The following is an 18,609-nucleotide window of genomic DNA, read 5'->3' on the forward strand; positions in this document are numbered from 1 at the left end:
AGACAGTAGCGTGGTTGTTGGGAGGTCGGAGCGTGTCACGTGTGGCCCCTGCAGTCGTGGCGGCTTTCCCACTGTATACAATACCTCTCGCTTTTCTCTCTCTCTCTCTTTCTCTCTCTCCCTCCTCCCTGTCTCTCCTGCCCTCCCATTCCCTCTTCCTTCTCTCCTATCTACGTCGTAGGCCTGCCAGTGGTCCCCGAGGGCTTTGTTTCACCCCACTGGTGGCACACAGGGCCGAAGAGGCTGCCGATCCCTGGTATAACACCGCCTGGCTGGGTTGGTTTGGGTGCCCACTGCGGGAGGCAGCAGGAACAGACTAGCCTGGCTCCTCAAGGCCCTTCCCAGCCCTCAGATTCAAAGACAAGTGGTGTGGGGAAAAAAAAAAACCCAAAAAACTAGAGTAGCAGAAAGAACAAAGCCTACTGCTCTTGGGCCCTTTGCATGTAGGGCGCTCTGTAAGCAGGAGTTAAGTGTCCTGTGTAAGTACCGATTTCCACCCAGAATCTCTGGAAGGCTGTGCAATGCAGCTCTGGCCACCAGAGGGCGCCAGCATTCACTGGCAGGTTCAAACCACAGAGGCTCAGAAACAAGGTAGTTGGGTTGGGGTTGCTGTTTAAAGCTTCGTCCAGTGCGTAACTCCTCCCGATGTTAGAGCTGAAAAAGACTGAGTTGAGAACTTATCGGGTCCTCCTGTGAGAAAAGGCAACTGGAGCCCAGAGTGGAGGCTTTGTTGTCTAAGGTCACACAGCAAGTCGTTGGCAGTGCCTGGCTTTGAACCTGGCTCTTTTGACTTCTGGTTCAGTGCCCCATCCATGCTGTTACCATGGTCATCTGGGAAATCAGAGAGTGACTGTAGAGTGACATGGATGCTCACACCGTTGGCTAAGCAGGGCAGGCAGGGACCTGTCATGGGTCTTAACGCCCTGCCATTGTCAGGTCCACCTAGGGGTCTGTGGGCCCTAGGCAGAGAACTTCGCAAAGCTGCTCAGTCTCCATCTCAGGGGTTTTCGCTAGGGTGGGTGGCGAGCTTGGTGATGGAATGCTTGCCTGGCATGTGCTGGGTCCCAGAAGAGCAGAGAGAGAAGAGGTTTCTGGTGGATCCAAATCTGCTGCTCTGCCTAAGCCAGTGCTTCCTTAAGAAGAGCAGAAAGAGGCATGAGGAGGGTGGAAGGAGGAGGCAAGTCCTTCCTCAGCGTGGAGGGCCACCCTGATTTGCTCTCCTTTCCTTTTCAAGCTGTACATGGTCCGTACCATGCTGGAGTCCCTCATCGCAGACAAGAGCGGCTCCAAGAAGACACTCAGAAGCAGCCTGGATGGCCCTATTGTCCTTGCCATAGAGGACTTCCACAAGCAGTCTTTCTTCTTCACACACCTGCTGAACATCAGCGGTGAGCCTCAGGGCCCTCGCCTGGGGGAGAGAAGGCAGGGCATCCACCTCCCAGGGCAACCAGAGACGTCGGGCTGAAAGTCATAGAGAGAGGGAATTGTGGGTCACACGGGGCACACATTTTGCTCCCGAGGGCAAAAGAGTATTTAAAAATAACAAAAAGAAAGACCTTTCTGTCAGCTGGGGGAGGTAGGAAAGGCTGGGCTCTGTTGCACCCATTCTGGACCAAATGAGTTTGTCTGGGAAGCATCCGTTAGAAAGGGGTATTCATTCCGGGAATGCAGATCTGTGGTTCAGCGTGCGCTGGATCAGTGTTTTGTTGATCAGAGCAACTATAAACTCTGTTGTACCATCTTAGTAAGGGTTTCAATTGCTGTGAGGAGACAGCATGACCATGGGCGACTCTTACAAAGGAAAACATTCAATTGGGGCTGGCTCACAGTTCAGAGGTCCGGTCCGTTATTGCCACATGCAGGCAGACATGGTGCTGGAAAAGTAGCTGATCTACAAGCAGCAGGAAGAGACGATACCACAGTGGGCCTGGTTTGAGCATCTGAGAACCCCACTAGCAATGCCACACCTACTCCAACAGGGCCACACTCCCCAATAGTGCCAGTTCCTATGAGCCTAGGGGGCCATTTTCTTTTTTCTTTATTCTTTATTCTTCTCTCGTGTGCAACACCCTGACTGTGGAAATTTCCCCTCCCTTCTCTCCTCTTGGTCCGCTCTCATCCAGATCCCTCTCCTCCTCCATTTCCCTTCAGGAAAGAGCAGGTCTCTCTGGGGTATCAACCAAACACGGTATAACGAGTTACAATAAGACTAAGGCTGGATGAGGCGACCCACTAGGAGGAAAGGGGTCCCAAAAGCAGACAAAAGAGTCAGAGACGGCCCCCATGCCCACTTTAGGAGTCCAACAGGAACACCAAACTACACAGCTGTAACGTGTATGCAGAGGACCCGCACCAGACCCAGACAGGTTCCCCAACTGTTGGTTCAGTCTCTGTAAGCCGTTTGAGCCCTGCTTGGTTGGTTCTGAGGGGCATGTTCTTTTGGTGTCCTTGACCCCTCTGACTCCTATAGTCCTTCCTCCCCTCCTTCCACCTAATGTTTGTTTGTAGATCTCTGCATCTGCTCCTGTCATGAAGCCTCTCTGATGACAATTATGCTGGACTCCTGCCGACAAGTAGAGCAGAGCATCATTGGGAATCATTTCACTGACTTTCTTAAAATTTTGTTTATTTAATCACTTTGCAGTCTGGGCCCAGCCCCCACCCTCATCTCCTCCCAGTCTCACCCTCATACACCCCTCTCCCCACTCCCCCATCACCTTCTCAGGGAAGGGGAGGCCCCTAAGGAGTTTGTCTGGGAAGCATCCGTTAGAAAGGGGTATTCATTCCGGGAATGCAGATCTGTGGTTCAGCGTGCGCTGGATCAGTGTTTTGTTGATCAGAGCAACAAACCCACCCTAGCACCTCAGGTCACAGCAGGACTAAGTGCATCCTCTCCCACTGGGGCCTGACAGGGCAGCCCAGCTAGGGGAAAGGGATCAGGCAGGCAACAGAGTCAGAGACAACCCCCATTCCCATTGTTAGGGGACCCACATGATGACCAAGCTGCACATCTGCTATACATGTATAAGGGGTCTAGATCCAGCACATGTATGCTCTGTGGTTGGAGTTGAGTCTCTGTGAGCCCCTGAGATCCCAGGTTAGTTGACTCTGTAGGTCTTTTTGTGTCCTTGACCCCTCCAGTTCCCTCTGTCCTTCCTTCCACTTTTCCACCAGACTCCATGAGCTTGGCCTGTTGTTTGGCTGTGGGCCTCTGCATCTGTTTCCATCAGCTGCTGGATGAAGCCTCGCAGAAGGCAGTTATGCTAGGCTGCTGTCTGCAAGCATAGCAGAGTCTCAGTGGTATCAGGGGTTGTCTCTCTCTTACAGGATGGGTCTCGAGTCGGGCCAGCCATTGGTCTGGCATTCCCTCAATCTCTGTTTTTATCCCTACACTTCTTGTAGTCAGGGTAAATTTGGGGTCAAAGGTTTTATGGGTGGATTGGTGTCACCCTCCCTCCACTGAAAATCCCACCTGGCTACAGGAGGTGGCAACTTCAGGCTCCATGTCCCCTGCTGTTAGGGATCTCAGCTAGGGTCACCCCAACAGACTCCAGGGGACCTCCCCTGTCCCAGAGATACTCCCCCACCAATTTCCAGTCTCTCTCCAGTTCCTTCCCACCCCACTGCCCCACCACTCACCCCTACTCTCCCCCATTACCCTCCCCACCCCCTCTTCCAGGCAGAGAGGGGTCCCTTCATCTACTTCAGATGTCTATTTTATTTCCTCTTCTTCATGAGATTCAAGCAAGCGTCCCCCCTTGGGCCCTCCTTGGCTTCTTTGAGTCTGTGTTTTGTAGCATGGTTATCCTTTACAGCAAATATCCACTTATAAGTGTGTACATACATTTGTTTTTGAGTCTGGGTTACCTCACTTGGGATAATTTTTTTCTAGTGTCCAGTTGCCTGAAATTTTCAGTGTCATTTTTAATAGCTGAGTAAAATAGTCCATTGTGTAAATATACATTTTCTTTATCCATTCTTGGGTTGAGGGACATCTAGGTTGTTTATTATGAATAAAGCTGCTAATGAACACAGTTGAGCAAGTGTCCTTGTGGTAGGAAGGTCTTTTGAGTCCTAAGAATGGTATAGCTGGGTCTCGAGATAGATCGATTCCCAATTTTCTGAGGAGCTGCCATCTTGATTTCAAAAGTGATTGTACAAGCTTGCACTGAGGGTTCCTTGCTTCACATTCTCGACAGCATGAGCCGTCGCTTGTGTTTTTGACCTTAACCATTCTGATAGGTATAAGATGGAATCTCAAAGTCATTTTTTTCTTTTATTTCTATGGGGCCATTTTTCATTCAAACTACCACATATACTCTTTTTCCTCTGCTTGGAGAGGGTGTAAGCAGCAAGGCAAAGGCAAGTGGGAACCCAGTGACATGGGGGTCACACAGTATACCCGTAAAACAGTAGTCCAGGCTTCTCTGTCAGCGAATGTGTTTGAAGTTGGGTTTTCAAGACCTCCAAAAAGCAAGGGAGCCAGAATCACCACACACAGGGGATGAGGGAGCCAAGCTTCCTTGAAAGCGAACATTGGTAGGTGTGTTCTAAAAACACAAATCCCGCCTCTTTTGCATGGCTCTGTAGGATTTAGGAGAAACATCTGTGCCTCTTCCCACATAACTTGTCCTGTCTCAGAAGCCGACTGATGCCATTCACCCTAGGTGCTACTAAGCTGGCTTCAGGCACAAGACGGCAAGAGCAGGGAAGGGCTGTGTGTGACACACGTGCTGTGCTCCCAGTGGTCACAGCCAATAGATGGCGAACGCTGTGGCGTGTGAGCGCTTTCTGTTAAGCCAAGGTTCTCTCCCTGTACTTCCAGAAGCCCTTCAGCAGTGTTGCGACCTCTCCCAGCTCTGGTTCCGAGAATTCTTCCTGGAGTTAACCATGGGCCGGCGAATCCAGTTCCCAATTGAGATGTCCATGCCCTGGATTCTAACAGACCATATCCTGGAAACCAAAGAACCTTCTATGATGGAGTAAGAGTCAGGATTGGGCCAAGCAGGAAGTTCCTGGGGTGGGGTGGGAGGATGAGCCACCGAGCTCTTTGCTTTAAAGAAGAAACTCCTGCGTGGAGATGAGGCATGGTACTTCGCCCCAAGGTCATTTGCCTCAGCCACACAGATGGACTTAGAAAGGCCCCAGTCCTACCTGCCCTTCCTCTCTTAGGCCATCTCAAATCAGCCATGCTCAAGAAATCGCCTTCTCTAGCAACCAAGAAGTATCCTCCTTGGCTAAGGTGTTTTAGGCCAGGGGATCCATTAGCAACATGAATTCTGATATCTGTGTGCAAACTGGAAAGCAGGTCCTTCCTAAATGGAGGGAACACAGGGGAAGGGGGGACCTTGTCTTCAATGCCAAGCCATCGGACTCATCGCCCACACCTCATGTTTTCCAGGCCGGTGTGCTTTGCCACCCCATGACTCTGTGTTCCTTCACAGGTATGTCCTTTACCCCTTGGATCTATACAACGACAGCGCCTACTATGCTCTCACCAAGTTCAAAAAGCAGTTCCTGTATGACGAGATCGAAGCCGAGGCAAGTGACATGCTTCCTTCATCCCTGCGGTCTCCCAAGATGCTGGACTTGTCCAATATTTAGCAATTAACACAAAATGGGGGCAGGGGCAGAGACTCTTCTCCAGGGAACAATATTCATGTTCCCTGTGACAGCTGTGGCTCTCAAATACAATAGTGTGCAATGGCCCTCTCCTGCTCTCCTAGTCTCTCCTCTGTGCTTCAAGGACCCCCCCCCCCCCGTCCATACACGCCCCCGCTTGCAAATGATGCCATCTGACTTCTCCAAAGGCAGGTCACGAGCACCAAAAAAGACCATGGGGCCTCTGGAGGGGCTGGGAATATCTAGATAAGAATTCAGAGCTGGTTCTAGAAAGGGAAGGTGGGGCCCGAATGAACACCCCTGCCTTGACCCTGTAGAATCCTTTTCTCTAGAGGGTACACTGAGGATAATTAGATTCAGGGGCGCAGGCAGGAGGCCTCAGTTACCTGGGTGTGAAGCCAGCACCTCGGGTTGAAGCCAACACAGTGACTGTGGATCCGGCACCATGCCCGGGACCTGCTGTGGGTTTCGCTCTGTGTAATATAGTGGGATGTCAATGCATAGGTACAGAAACTTTTAAATAAAGACTTCATCCTGCAAAGCTGAGGACTTCATAGGGAGGAATCAAAGACGGAGCCCTCTTTTGACTCTGTCCCCTGCCCTGCTGTTGCCAGGGCCTGATCTCTTTAAAGTCCCACATTGCGTCAGCCACTTTCTGTCCTGCTCATTGATGGGAGATGTGGCTCTGATGCTTGATGTCAGGTGTGACCTCGTCTTCCACCCCAAACTTCACAGTCTCCTATGAATATCCTGAAACACTGCGGTGCATGTCTTTGTTCACCAAAAGCCAGAGGGATTTAAGGAAAGCTTGAAGAAAGGGACTTTTCTATGTCCACAGACATTCTCAAAATTAGGTCTGCAGAACAAGGAAAAGCAAATGCAAGGAGGACACAAGAAAGCCTTCCGGTTAGCAGGCTGCCAGGGCTAATCACCACACAAGAGGGCAGGCTTTTATTTGTGTTCCCTGACCAAGCAGGGGGAAGCAATAGGGGCTGCAGCTGGTTCCTTGGGCTCCTCTGCTAACTAACTGAAGACACTGAGAGCAAAGGGCCGAACTCGTGGACACAGATGCCTTCTTCTTTTTACCCTCTCTGTCAAGGCTGTTGTGTTGCCCCAGAATGCACTTCACTCAACCCTGCCCGGGGGCCCTCCCAGCTGCCCCGTGTTTCTGTGGCTAATGCAGACAGGACCCACTGACCTCCCTGCCTTCTCCCCTCCAGGTGAACCTGTGCTTTGATCAGTTTGTCTACAAGCTGGCGGACCAGATCTTTGCCTACTACAAAGCCATGGCGGGCAGGTAGGGGAGCCTGGGGCTTGGAAGCCTTTCTTCAGCCTGGGGCTTGGAAGCCATGGTTCCCTGTTCTCCCTTGTTTAGCACTTAAGGAAAACCGAGCAGTTTCCATGGGCTCGGTCACTGAAACTCTGTAAAGGAGAATGGGCAGATAGTGTAGAAATACTTCATGAGGTCTACAGTTCAATAGAAGAACAGAGTGATAAAAACGAAAGGAAGTCCATGAGACTGGGAATATATGGTGGATAATCGTGAGCTAGTTGAGGGCATCTTAAGGAAGCAGCCTCTAGGGAGTTAAGTAAAATGAGGTGTAGGATGTGTCCAGAGTGTGTAGGCAAAGGGAACTTCTTATCGAAGCCTTGGTGGATCAAGTACAAAAATAATAGCTTGCTTGCTATTATTTGGTGAGAAGCTTGGGTTACTTCATGGCAGTGGCCACTAGAGGGCGGGCTGTATGACCTGGCACCATAAACCTTGAAGGTCCTGGAGAGGAACAAGAGAGGAATAAACCTCCACAAAAATGCTTTCAGAAGCACAGCTGTGGCTTGATGTGATTCTTAATTTTAAACTTCCTCTTTAAAACATAAAAATCTATGGAGGATGTATTTAAGGTGTGTGTGAAGAAGTTTGACTTGGAGATGTGTCAGGTTTGTGGGCTTCTCAGTATTTACCCCCCCCCCATCCTCAATGAATTTTTGGGTTTTAATAACCAGCAATGGTACTATCATGAAAGAAAATGCATTTATATAAAAGTATTGCAGTTCTTGCTGAAAGGTGAGACAAACCGGTCAGCAATCCCAAGGGGGATTTCCCCACCTCAGTTTCCCCTCCCCTAAGGAAGTGATTGGCTTGTTTTGCTTGGACAGGCAAGACGCACTTCAAATAGGAGTTGACATGCACTGCACACAAAATGCCCCAAACACGGAATCTGCACTGACTAAAGAGCATGAATCCTAAATAATGAGCAGATAGAAAGCACAAAGGCACATGCATCGCTACAGAGTTGCCTAATGGGTGTGAGCAGGTCTGGTAGGGTGCAATCACAACAGGGGAGGCAGCATTTCTGAGACAATTGTGGTCCTAAACATGCCGATTCTTTCTGTGTAAACAAACTCAGGAGTGTTACGTCACAGGGACTCTCTGTGCTTGGTTTATAAAGTCTTTTCATCTTGGAAGCTAGAGAGATGGCTCGGTGGTTAAGAGCTCTTGATTGTCTTCCAGAGGAACCAGCTTCAAATCCCAGTAAGCCACAGGAGGTAGCTCACAACTACTTGTGAGCTGTTGCCCTGTTCTGGCCTGTATACAGACACACAGACACAAACAAACACACATACACACACACACACACACACACACCTGTTGGGGGAGGGAGGAAGTGAGGGAGAGAGAGAGAAGAGAAGAGAGAGATTTTCATAGTTAAGAATCTCTATCCCCAGCTGGGTGTAGAGGCTCACCTTTAATCCCAGCACTCAGGAGGCAGAAGCAGGCAGATCTCTTATGAGTTTGAGGCCAGCCTGGTCTACTGAACAAGTTTCAGGACAACCAGGGCTACAACAGAGAAACCCTGTCTCGGTATACACACACACACACACACACATATAACGCTATTTGAAAAATATCTCTCAACAACTGTCCCTGCAAGGAGGGTGCTTTTCAAAAGGGTAGAAATTGAGAGAAGCTAGAAAGGTGAGAGAAAAGAAGCACTAGAAGGAAAGGGTAACACAGGCCAACCCCATCATCTGAAATAAAATGCTGCTGCACATGGGAGCCGCCTACGCAGTCCTCAGCATCTTAGCAGCCATATTTTAACGAGGAAGAGAAACAGCTGACATCTTAATGATATGTTTTCTCTAATTCAATAAACCAAAGCCACTAAAATTTCAACATGGAATCAGTGTAAATATTATTAAAGAGATAGCTCTGTTTTTCTCCTGGATCTCCTAAATCTAGCGTGTATATGGCAGTGGGTCTCAGGTTGGGCCTGCCTCGTTTGGTTCATTAGGCACGATGGCTGCCGGCTGCTACTTTGGACCGTGCCAAATACATCTTTTTAAATACATCTTTTTCCCCACTTAAAACTTGGAAACGGCTTCCAGTTCATCTGCATACCCCACCTTTCTACAAGGGTTCTGTAGACTCACAAGATCTAGCCTGTAGACTAAGATGTTTTTCCAAAATCTCATTCTCTTTACCCACCCTGACTGCCTTCTCTTTTCTAAAACAGACCAAGCTTATTTATTGCGTGTGAGATAAGCTTACCTTGACTTTACCACTATCTTTCAGCCTCTATTCCAAAAAAAGCAAAACAAAACAAACAAACAAACAAAAAAGCTTTTTATAACCCCTAACTCCAAATGACCATACTTTATTGTTTTCAAGTACTAGGGATTTTCCTCAACCCATGCCTCACTGTGGAAGATAAAAATAGTACACTTGGTTTATATGACTGTTGTGACATTAAAAATAACTGTATGTGTATGCATCTACAGGTGTGTGTGTGTGTCCGTGTGCGTGAACGTTTGTGCGTGTGGTGTGTGTCTATGAGTGTGTGTGTGCATGTGTGTGTGTTGCCTGGTGAACAGTGAACACTATGCACATGCTTCCTGTTGCAAATCATTTTGTTCTCTTGATTGCTCACACATCTATCAGTCTCTCTCCATTGGAAAGTCAGTACTGTGAGGGCAGTACCTAAAATTATTTTCTTGGTGTTCCTGCTACCTAGAATTTTCACTGGGACATCCTAAGAACGCACTCAACTGTTTTTTGTTGGTTTGTTTGTTTGTTTTGTTTTGTTTTGTTTTGTTTTGTTTTTATTTGCCATAATGAAGAAAAGAGTCTCTACCCTGGGTTGTCCGCCATTAATTTAGAAATTCCATTTCACATATTGAGCTTCTGTGGCCAGAAGGAAATCTGGGGAACCATCTCTAGAGCAGCCACAATTCTGTTTGAGATGTTTAAGATCATGTGTTCTGGGTGGACCCCTGTGGCCTGGCATAGCTGTGGCTCGGTTGTTGAGAAGCCATTTGCCACCATTCTCAGTGCACCTACTTCACATTGCTCTCTTCCAGTGTCCTGTTGGATAAACGTTTTCGAGCTGAGTGTAAGAATTATGGAGTGATCATTCCGTACCCACCATCCAACCGTTATGAGACGCTGCTAAAACAGAGACACGTCCAGGTATGTGGGAGAAAGCCACAGAGGGGAGAAATGGGAGGAACAGATTCTGTGGAGGTGGTGTGGACTTTCCTATCTGCCTGAAGTGTCTGCACCCAGCCGCAACAGCCTCAGAATCTGTTACAAACAGTAGTGAGTATCCTTTGGTGTAAGTTATAGACTTCCTGGCTCGTCTCCAGCCAGCCTCTGAGAAGCACTGACCACCCTGGCCTGCCATCCTGAGCAGTCCCCTTTTCTTCCTCGGCACTATCACATATTTCAGGTAGACCCACCCCTGAATTAAATGAAAAGGGCTGCATCCCCTTTAAATGAAGTGCATCAAGCTAAATCTGGGGTAGACGTTGGTTTGTTTTTATCCAGTGGTTTCTCCTGATCCCAGATGTAGAGAAGATCCTGCTGGGGATAAGAACAAATATCTCTGTTGTTCTGGAGAGGCATAATGACCACCACCACAGACCCTAAACTCTCCCTGCCAGACTTCTGGCAGAACAGCCTGTGTGCGGTGATCTCTGTGCGGTTGTTGTGTGGTCCTTGGTCTCTGTGCATGAGCAGAGCTGAGGCCAAGATGCTGAGATGAACAGGAAAGAATCTATCTTGAACTCTGTGGACACCCATTGCCTGTGCCTAGTCACAAGAGAGAAAAACATAACTTTCAAAAGACTAGCATCATCAGCTTCATGCAGAATTAGCCACGGGATCCCTTTATGGGACCTAAATTTGTTAGTAGGAAATTTATTCTAAAATAAATAATACTTAAGAGTAATCACTTAGCACCTAGCAAAGCACAATGCACACAGCAGGTGCTGAATAAATGGTTATTGTTATCTTCAAAGCATCTGCAATAATGCCTGTGTGGATCCCAGTGGAAATTATCTTAAGCTATATTTTTCCACCCTTTAATCGGCCCTTCATATGCTTGCTTTTAAAGTCACTCCCATGGAGGCATAAAGTAGGCCATTGCTAAGGTGGCTACTGCTCCCTGGAGACAAACAGAAAACAGGAAGACACAGAATGAACCTTAGGACTGAATCTAGGGTGTCAGCAGAAGCATTTCCCAGAGATCAGAGCTTGCCCCAAGCCTTCTCCCACAGCCGAAACGGAGTTGTTTTTTTCCCTCCATGGATTTTAAGTCAGGCAGTGGTTCTCAACCTTCCGAATGCTGTGACCCTTTAATGCAGTTTCTTGTGTTGAGGAATTGTTTTGTTGCTACTTTGTAACTGTAATTTTTCTACTGTTCTGAATTGTAATGTAAATAGCTGACATGCAGAATATTGATATGTGACCCCAAAGGGATCATGACCCACACATTGAGAACCATTTATGTAGAGCCTTCAGGAAAGTCAGAATAGTACAATACACAGCTGTTTCCAGGCTAGCCAAACATGATGATGCGTGTTTCACTGTATTGAGTTCATTTTTCTCTTCCTCCCACAAGCATGCATACTCATTACACATATGCCATATATACATATAGTATGCACATAGATTAAAAATTAAATGGAATTACCATTGTCAATAAATTTTGTGATGCTGTTTTCTACATACAGTCTTCCCTTGTCCCAGTAATACTCTTTATAATTTTAGTACAGTTTTGTACCAATGCATCGTATTTACTTGTCTGTGTAGATGTTAAGTAACTTTCTTCCCCCCCCCCCGCCCCCTTCCTCTACCATTCAGCTGTTGGGTAGATCAATTGACTTGAACAGGCTCATTACCCAGCGCATTTCGGCTGCCATGTACAAATCCCTGGACCAGGCAATCAGCCGCTTTGAGAGTGAAGACCTGACTTCCATTGTGGTAAGATACAGGAGGCCTGTTAGCTTTCTGCTCTAAGAGGCTTCAGATAGATGCCCAGTTGGAAATAGTTATTAGCTCTTCCGGGCTAGTTCAAGAGAGGCAGGGGACTTCTTTCACACCTGACCAGAGTATCTGGGGGAAAAAAAAAGACTTGAATGGAATGCGAATGATTTTATCATCCTTATAGACGGGTAGCCAGGTGAGGGGAGAGGAAGAGAATCTCCTTGAGAACAGAGGTGACATCCCTCAGGTTTGACAATGTCTTTGGGATCTACAGAGTGGAGCAAGCAGGCAGAGTCCAGAGAAGCTAGTGAAGGTAGCACAAGGTCACGTGAAGGGTGTGTAGCCCTTGATGGACGGGAAGGGCTCTATGGTGGGTTATTTGTTCCGGTGTGTCTCCATCTTGAAATACTGAATGGTTTTGAATACTGCCCTGTGTTTTCATTTTGCACCATGCCCTGCAGAGTTTTCAGCCTGCTCTGTTGCAGTCAGGAATAAACCTGTCCCCTTCTAGAAGACAGCAGCTGGAATTGCTCCCTGTCAGTTTTCTCTCTGAGAGGGAGCAGGAAGTGCATTGAACTAGGACACCAGAATCAGACAGACATATTATTCCAATCCTGCCCCTGACAGTTACTAGCTCTGTGATCTTGGCCAAGTTCTACATCTTCACCAAGCCTGTTTCCTCATCTCTAAAGTAAAGGAGCCATCAAGATATAGTAGAAATAGACTTGGGAAGAATTTGGAATGGGTCTTCGTAGTTGATAAACACTTAATAAGAAATAATAGGCTTTTTCTCTCCCTTGGTGATGTGGGTATAGGCCAGATTAGGCCAGATCAAAAGCAGCTACAGGCAGGTTTATTAGGAAGCAGCAGACATCTCCCAGATGGAGGTCAGTGAAGTCCTGCGTCTGGGCTAAAGCGAGGGGGTTTTTATAGAGTTTAGGCAAGGAATGATGACGCGTCAGCTAGGAGCTGGGATTGTGCCCATATACGGTTAAACACTGAGCCCCTGAGAGGGCGCTCTTGGGTAAACTGTCTGAAATGCAGAGAGGGGAATGATGATGACATGTTAGCCCGGAGTTTCCTCCTTGCAGGCAGGGTTGAGGAAAAAAGAGCAGATGGGGTTTCCTGGCTTGTGCAGGGCCAAGCAAGGGTTCCAGCCAAACAAGTAATAGCTTTTTAAGAAAAGGAGCAAGAGAAGAACTATGGGGCTGCAGGGTTCTCGGGGAGGGGAGGGGGGAGCTGATATTTACAGCATCTGCTAGACCCAACCACTCACTTGAATCTTGCATTACTTACAAGAAACTGGAATAAAGAGCTCACGTTCCTGAAACCACTAGGCTGCCTCTCTCTTGGGAAACGCAGATTTGTTTTGTACATGTTAAAATGTCCTCAGCACTTATCTCTCTCAAGAGGTGGGAGTTTGTGTTTCTTCTCTTTTGTTTAGCTGTGTGTTCTTGTTTTCCACTTATGCGGGGGCAGGTGTTCATGGCTTCTTCCCACTCCCTGGAAGACACTGAATGTTCTCTTGGCTAGAACAAAATGAAAACATGAGGTGAAAGCCCTGGTTTAATCAGATGAGACATTGGTCCCCACCCAGAACATCCTCTTCCTGGGAAGCCTTCGTAGGAACCCCTAGGGAGCCTCTCTCCTTGGGGGTAGACACGGTTCCTGCAGGCCTTAGCTGAGCAGCCTCTGCCTCCAGGCAATGGCAGAAACAAACAGAGGATTGTGCCCTTCCCTTCCACCTCCAAAACTCTGCTCTAAAATGTGGGAGTCACTGTGTGTGACTTGGGGAGACAGTCACCTCGTTTTGTGTAAGTGTGCTAAGCAGGGAGTCTCACAGGCTGGCAGGCTGTGCACTCTCTGGCTACTGGTGTATTTGAAATCTTGAGGCAACACCTAACATTTGGAAACCTCCAACTAAGATGCAGGAAGAGCTCAGACAGCACCAGACTAGGGTTCCCAGATGGCAGCTATCATCCGGCTGACTGCACTGTTTAAGCAGGCCTGGCTCTCCTGAGCTTGCAGTCATCCTGACATCCCCACAGGCACGCTGGATGCAAAGCTCGCCCCGCCTCCTCTGTTTAATTCTTCGATGCCTGCTGGAATCTCCCTGACCTCTCAGAGTTCCAGTTGCTCTAACCTAGCCAGCCCCTCCTTCTCTCATTCCACCTCTCTGTCGCCTGGTTCTTTGAAACTGCCCGTTCGGCTGTTTCATTTTGCCTTTGTGTTGCAGTTGAGTACTGTCTCCCTTTTGCCCACCCCTGTAACACTAACTCAAGTTCAGGAAACTTAAAAGTCGTAGAACCTTAGGAGAATTTGTTCCCTTGGTCTCATTATCTTCCCCCAAACAGGGTACCACAGTGTGCTAAGGGCTCAGTGATCTTCAAAAGGCACTCATTAGCAGTTGCCATTAATATCTGTTTACTGTATTACCAATCCGCAGCGAATGGGGACAGAGATGCAGTAGAATCAGCTCAGCCCCAAGAGACAGCAGCAGAAAGCTGAGGCTGTCTCTGTCCTTCATGTACTTCTTGGTACAGAGACTGAGAACATCCTTCTGACGGGCACCCGTGGTTGAAATCCAAGTGTTAGCGTTCTTTGGAGTACTAAGGGTCTACCATCCATAGCCCATTGTAGCATGGCAAAAATCAGCTAAAATATCAAAGCAGCAGGCACACCCCTATATGATAGGGTTCCCCACCCTGCCTCAGATAACCCATCCCTTAAGATTCCTTTTCTACTTCAATTAGTCTCCCTTTCATGGCCTGCTTGGCCCCATTGCTGTTAGTATTTACAGTTATTGCCTGCACTCCCAGGTTGCAGCCATGCAGCTTGAGTTTCAGGGTTCCCAAGCTGCAATGTTGGAAGTGTGGGCAGAAGCCTTGACCCCTCCAAAGTGGACTTGTCAGGCTACAGGGTCCTTGTGGCTGATGAGAAGGGAGCCAAATCTTTGCGGCCAGTGACTCACCGGGAAAGCTGGCCCCTGTCATCCCAATATGGTTTTAGAATATAAAAGCAGACTTTATTTACGTCACGTTCCCCTTTCGAAGGACCTCTTGCCTCTTCTGTCTGTCTCTCCAGCTGGATCAGAGACCAAGAATGACTTGGAATCCAAAGAATCAGAATGCCATCCCAAGCCCTTGTTTGTTCTCGTTGTGTGACCTTGGGCATGTTATTGGCCTTCTGGTCGTCTTGATTCTCCCCTCAGTAATAGTAAGAGAGGTACCACTCTCTAAAGCTGGCCTCACCAAAGCCTGGCCACAGTGGCCTCAGGTGCCCCAGAACTCGAGCTTTTTTCTTCCCATTTGGACTGTGATTCTTTTGGATAATAATGACCGACAAGCTGCAGAGCAACAAGAAATGAAACCCAACCTGAAGGGTTTCATTATCATTTTATTTCCCAACAAATACAGCATCCTGCTCCGTGCAGACCTAAACTCTGAGCTCACCCTCTTCGTGAAGGTGGAACTCCAAACGATCAGAGCCTCTGGCACACACAAGTTGGTGGTCACTGGGGCTGAGTGCAGACAGACTACAGGTGCCTCATGTGCCTCAGGACCTGAGGTCCAAAGGAGGAGGCATTCTAAACACACACACACACACACACACACACACACACACACACACACACCTACACACACCCACCTCCTTTAAACATTCCAGTGGTAATTTGATCATGGTTAAGAATGGTACCTTAGAGCCCAGTTCCTGGATCTAAAGCCAAATAATTCAACTTCACAAAGCCTCAGTTTTCACATGTGTAAGAACTGCAGCAGTACTGACCTCATAGGGCTTTGATGAGCATTTATACATATATATATGTACATATATATGCATATGCTAATTATGCTGTTATGTATCTGTGCTATTTATATGTAATATATGTACGTATATATATATAATGTGCTAATTTATTTAAATCATACAACATTGCCAAAACCTAGAAATGTCATATTTCAGTTGAATAATTAGCCCTAAGTAGGTGGTAGCTCCTATTTATTTAGCACTTTCTCCAGGATGGAGAAATGATCTCTACCGAGACTCAGTCACAGCATTACTTATGACACTGGACCCTAAGGGACAGGCCTTTTCCTCACCAATGAAGAAACCTAAATTCACACAGACACACTTTCACCCAAAGGGCAGCAAATGGGGTTTGTAGGTTGCCAACAGTCTCCTTCCTGGTTCCATGTAGCCTTCCTACCCTCTCTTGTTCTAAGAGTATCAGAAGAAGGGAGCATTGTCCTGTGCCACTGCGAGGGGTCCTAGTCGGTATACAGGAGGTCATAGGTTGTCTGAGAGTAGTCTCTAGATGTAGGGCATGTTCTGTGTGTGTGTCTGTGTGTGTGTGTTTCCTGCAGCTCTTTAGCAGCCTTGGTTTCTCTCTTCGTCAGGAGCTGGAGTGGCTGCTGGAGATTAACCGGCTCACACATCGACTCCTCTGTAAGCACATGACACTAGACAGCTTCGACGCCATGTTCCGGGAGGCCAATCACAATGTGTCTGCCCCCTATGGCCGGATCACCCTGCATGTCTTCTGGGAGCTGAACTTTGATTTCCTCCCCAACTACTGCTATAATGGATCCACAAACCGGTAAGGGAATCCCTGTGCCCAGGGCACTGAGCAGGGCAGGAAAAGAGGCTGTGGTCAGTTGCCTCCAAACTGGGCCGAGCGGTTCTGTTTGTTGCCGTGATGAGTGTTGGTGTGGAGATGCTCTTGGGTATAGGTTCTGTGGTGGAGGTGACAATGCCACGGTGAACAACCACTACTGTCCAGGTGCTTGGAGCGGTCTAACCTGACTTGGCCCAGTTTGGAAACGATGCAAACCTCAGAGAAGGCTTTCTCCTCCAAGAAAGTGATGCAGGAGGTGGGTGGTAAAGGATCAGCAGGAATAAATAAGGCAAACAGCAGGAGTCTATCGTGGGCAAAGCTTGTACATAACGGAGAAGCTGGGGATGAAAGTAGCACTAGGGGAGTTAGAAACGGATAGAGGGTAAAGGCAGCCTGCGGAAGGCAGGAGCTCACAGGTAAGCACCAGAACAGCCAGAAGTGTTAAACACGCGGGCTTTCTTCTTCGATATAAGAAGTTGGCACTTGTTTTCCATCCAGAAGGTCGGGAATGGCTGGGTGTATTAATACCTGCTAATCTTTGCGGTTCTGTAAAGCCAGCCCTCACGGAATGGCCCAGAATCCTGAGCACTGTCTCTCAGTCAATAGGACCCACCCTCAGGAAGGAGGTCCCATGTACTTTGCAAAAGAGTTTGCTGTTATGCTTATCACAGACTGCTCTTCCCTAGGCCCTTATCCCGAGAACTGTTCCGCAGGCAGTAGAACCATTCTTGTAGGAAAGGTCACAGGTGCTTTACTAAAGAGATGTACTTTGCAAAGGAGTTTTGGTGTATCCTGGCCTAAAGCTTTGTTGTGACAATTGCCACAAGGAAACTTCCCCCAAAGTCTTAATGTGTTTAAATGTGTAAAAAATAAACCACTTGGTGCCAGACCCTAGAAGTTTTGACCCAGAAACAGATTATAGGCTCTGTAGGCCACAATAGGATCATCACGTGTTCATTAGCCCTGGGAGAGTTTGATGAAGGATGGCGCTGTGATCAAATTGTGCCTTGGAAGGACATGCACATACCTGAACATGTGTGTGCAAAACAGGTCTCTTTTACAGAGTGAAACATGCCTCCTGGAAGGGGCACACAGCTCTCAGGCAAGCACTAAAGTAGAAATGAGACTTAATCCTTTGTTCACACAGGGCCTTAGCCGCTATATTTGCAAACCAAGGGAGAACACAAAGATGGAGGAAAGTGTCTGTAGGGGGAAAGTGTCTGTAGGTGAAGCCTTTCCGCCCCTGGAGCCAGGGTCAGGGGTGTGTGGACTGAATCCCCATTGGATGCCTGGAAGGATACAAAAAGACTCTGCTCACAGATGTGCCTGAATCTTCACATTGAGCAGCACGAGCCCAGCTTTCTAAAGATTTGACTTTATCGCGCATTTGCGTCAGGACTACAAAGTTTAGCCTGGCCACAAACTATATAGCCTGTCTTGTCACCAGCCATGACAACACATGAGCTGAGCCTGGCTGTGAACAGCCCATGTACTGGGAATGGTGCTATCTTTGTGTGTGTGTGTGGGGGGGTGCTTTGTCCCCTACTTGTGTGTGTGTGTTGTATGCATGTATGTATGTTTGAATATGTGTGGGCACATGAGTGTGTGGGTGTGCATGCATGCATGTGAACACACATAACGCCCCAGGTTGATGACAGGAATCATTCTCAGTTGCTGTTCCGCCTTACTCATTGAAACAGGCTCTCTCAATCAACCCCAGAGCTTGCCTGTTCAGCTACATCTTTCAATCAACCCCAGAGCTTGCCTCTTCAGCTAGGTCTTTCAGTCAACCCCAGAGTTTGCCTCCTGGGCTCCAAGTTTCCCCATTTTTGGAGAAGAATGGGAGAGCGTGCAGTAAGCCAAGGGGGTTATCAGGAGAGCGCAGCTCCACATAGGCAGCCATCTAGGACACGCCATGAGGCAGGTGTCAGTGGGAGGGGCTTCTGCTGTCTCCTGCCCGTGGGAGGACGTCCTAGGACACCCTCAGTTAACTGCCCGTCCGTCTCCTTTCTCCTAGTTTTGTCCGAACTGCCATCCCTTTCACCCAAGAACCGCAACGAGATAAACCCGCCAACGTCCAGCCTTATTACCTCTATGGATCCAAGGT

At 48.1% G+C, this 18,609-nt stretch overlaps 1 protein-coding gene across 9 annotated transcripts in view; it reads left to right on the top strand.

Moving 5' to 3' along the window:
* The window catches only part of Cyfip2 (cytoplasmic FMR1 interacting protein 2), a 117,271-nt gene that overhangs the window by 50,190 nt on the left and 48,472 nt on the right, over window positions 1–18,609 (top strand). For 7 of the 9 annotated variants that reach the window (XM_021646393.2, XM_021646391.2, XM_021646392.2 and 4 more), the window contains 9 exons: window positions 182–256; window positions 1,235–1,388; window positions 4,826–4,982; window positions 5,445–5,541; window positions 6,843–6,919; window positions 9,982–10,090; window positions 11,765–11,884; window positions 16,285–16,484; window positions 18,520–18,607. In XM_021646393.2, the coding sequence (XP_021502068.1) occupies window positions 182–256; window positions 1,235–1,388; window positions 4,826–4,982; window positions 5,445–5,541; window positions 6,843–6,919; window positions 9,982–10,090; window positions 11,765–11,884; window positions 16,285–16,484; window positions 18,520–18,607 (1,077 nt within the window). The remainder of the gene's footprint in view (window positions 1–181; window positions 257–1,234; window positions 1,389–4,825; window positions 4,983–5,444; window positions 5,542–6,842; window positions 6,920–9,981; window positions 10,091–11,764; window positions 11,885–16,284; window positions 16,485–18,519; window positions 18,608–18,609) is intronic. The other 2 variants (XM_021646396.2, XM_021646398.2) reach the window with 1 other exon arrangement.

This window comes from Meriones unguiculatus, chromosome 11 (genome assembly GCF_030254825.1).
Source record: "Meriones unguiculatus strain TT.TT164.6M chromosome 11, Bangor_MerUng_6.1, whole genome shotgun sequence".
In the NCBI taxonomy this organism is placed as follows: Eukaryota; Metazoa; Chordata; class Mammalia; order Rodentia; family Muridae; genus Meriones; species Meriones unguiculatus.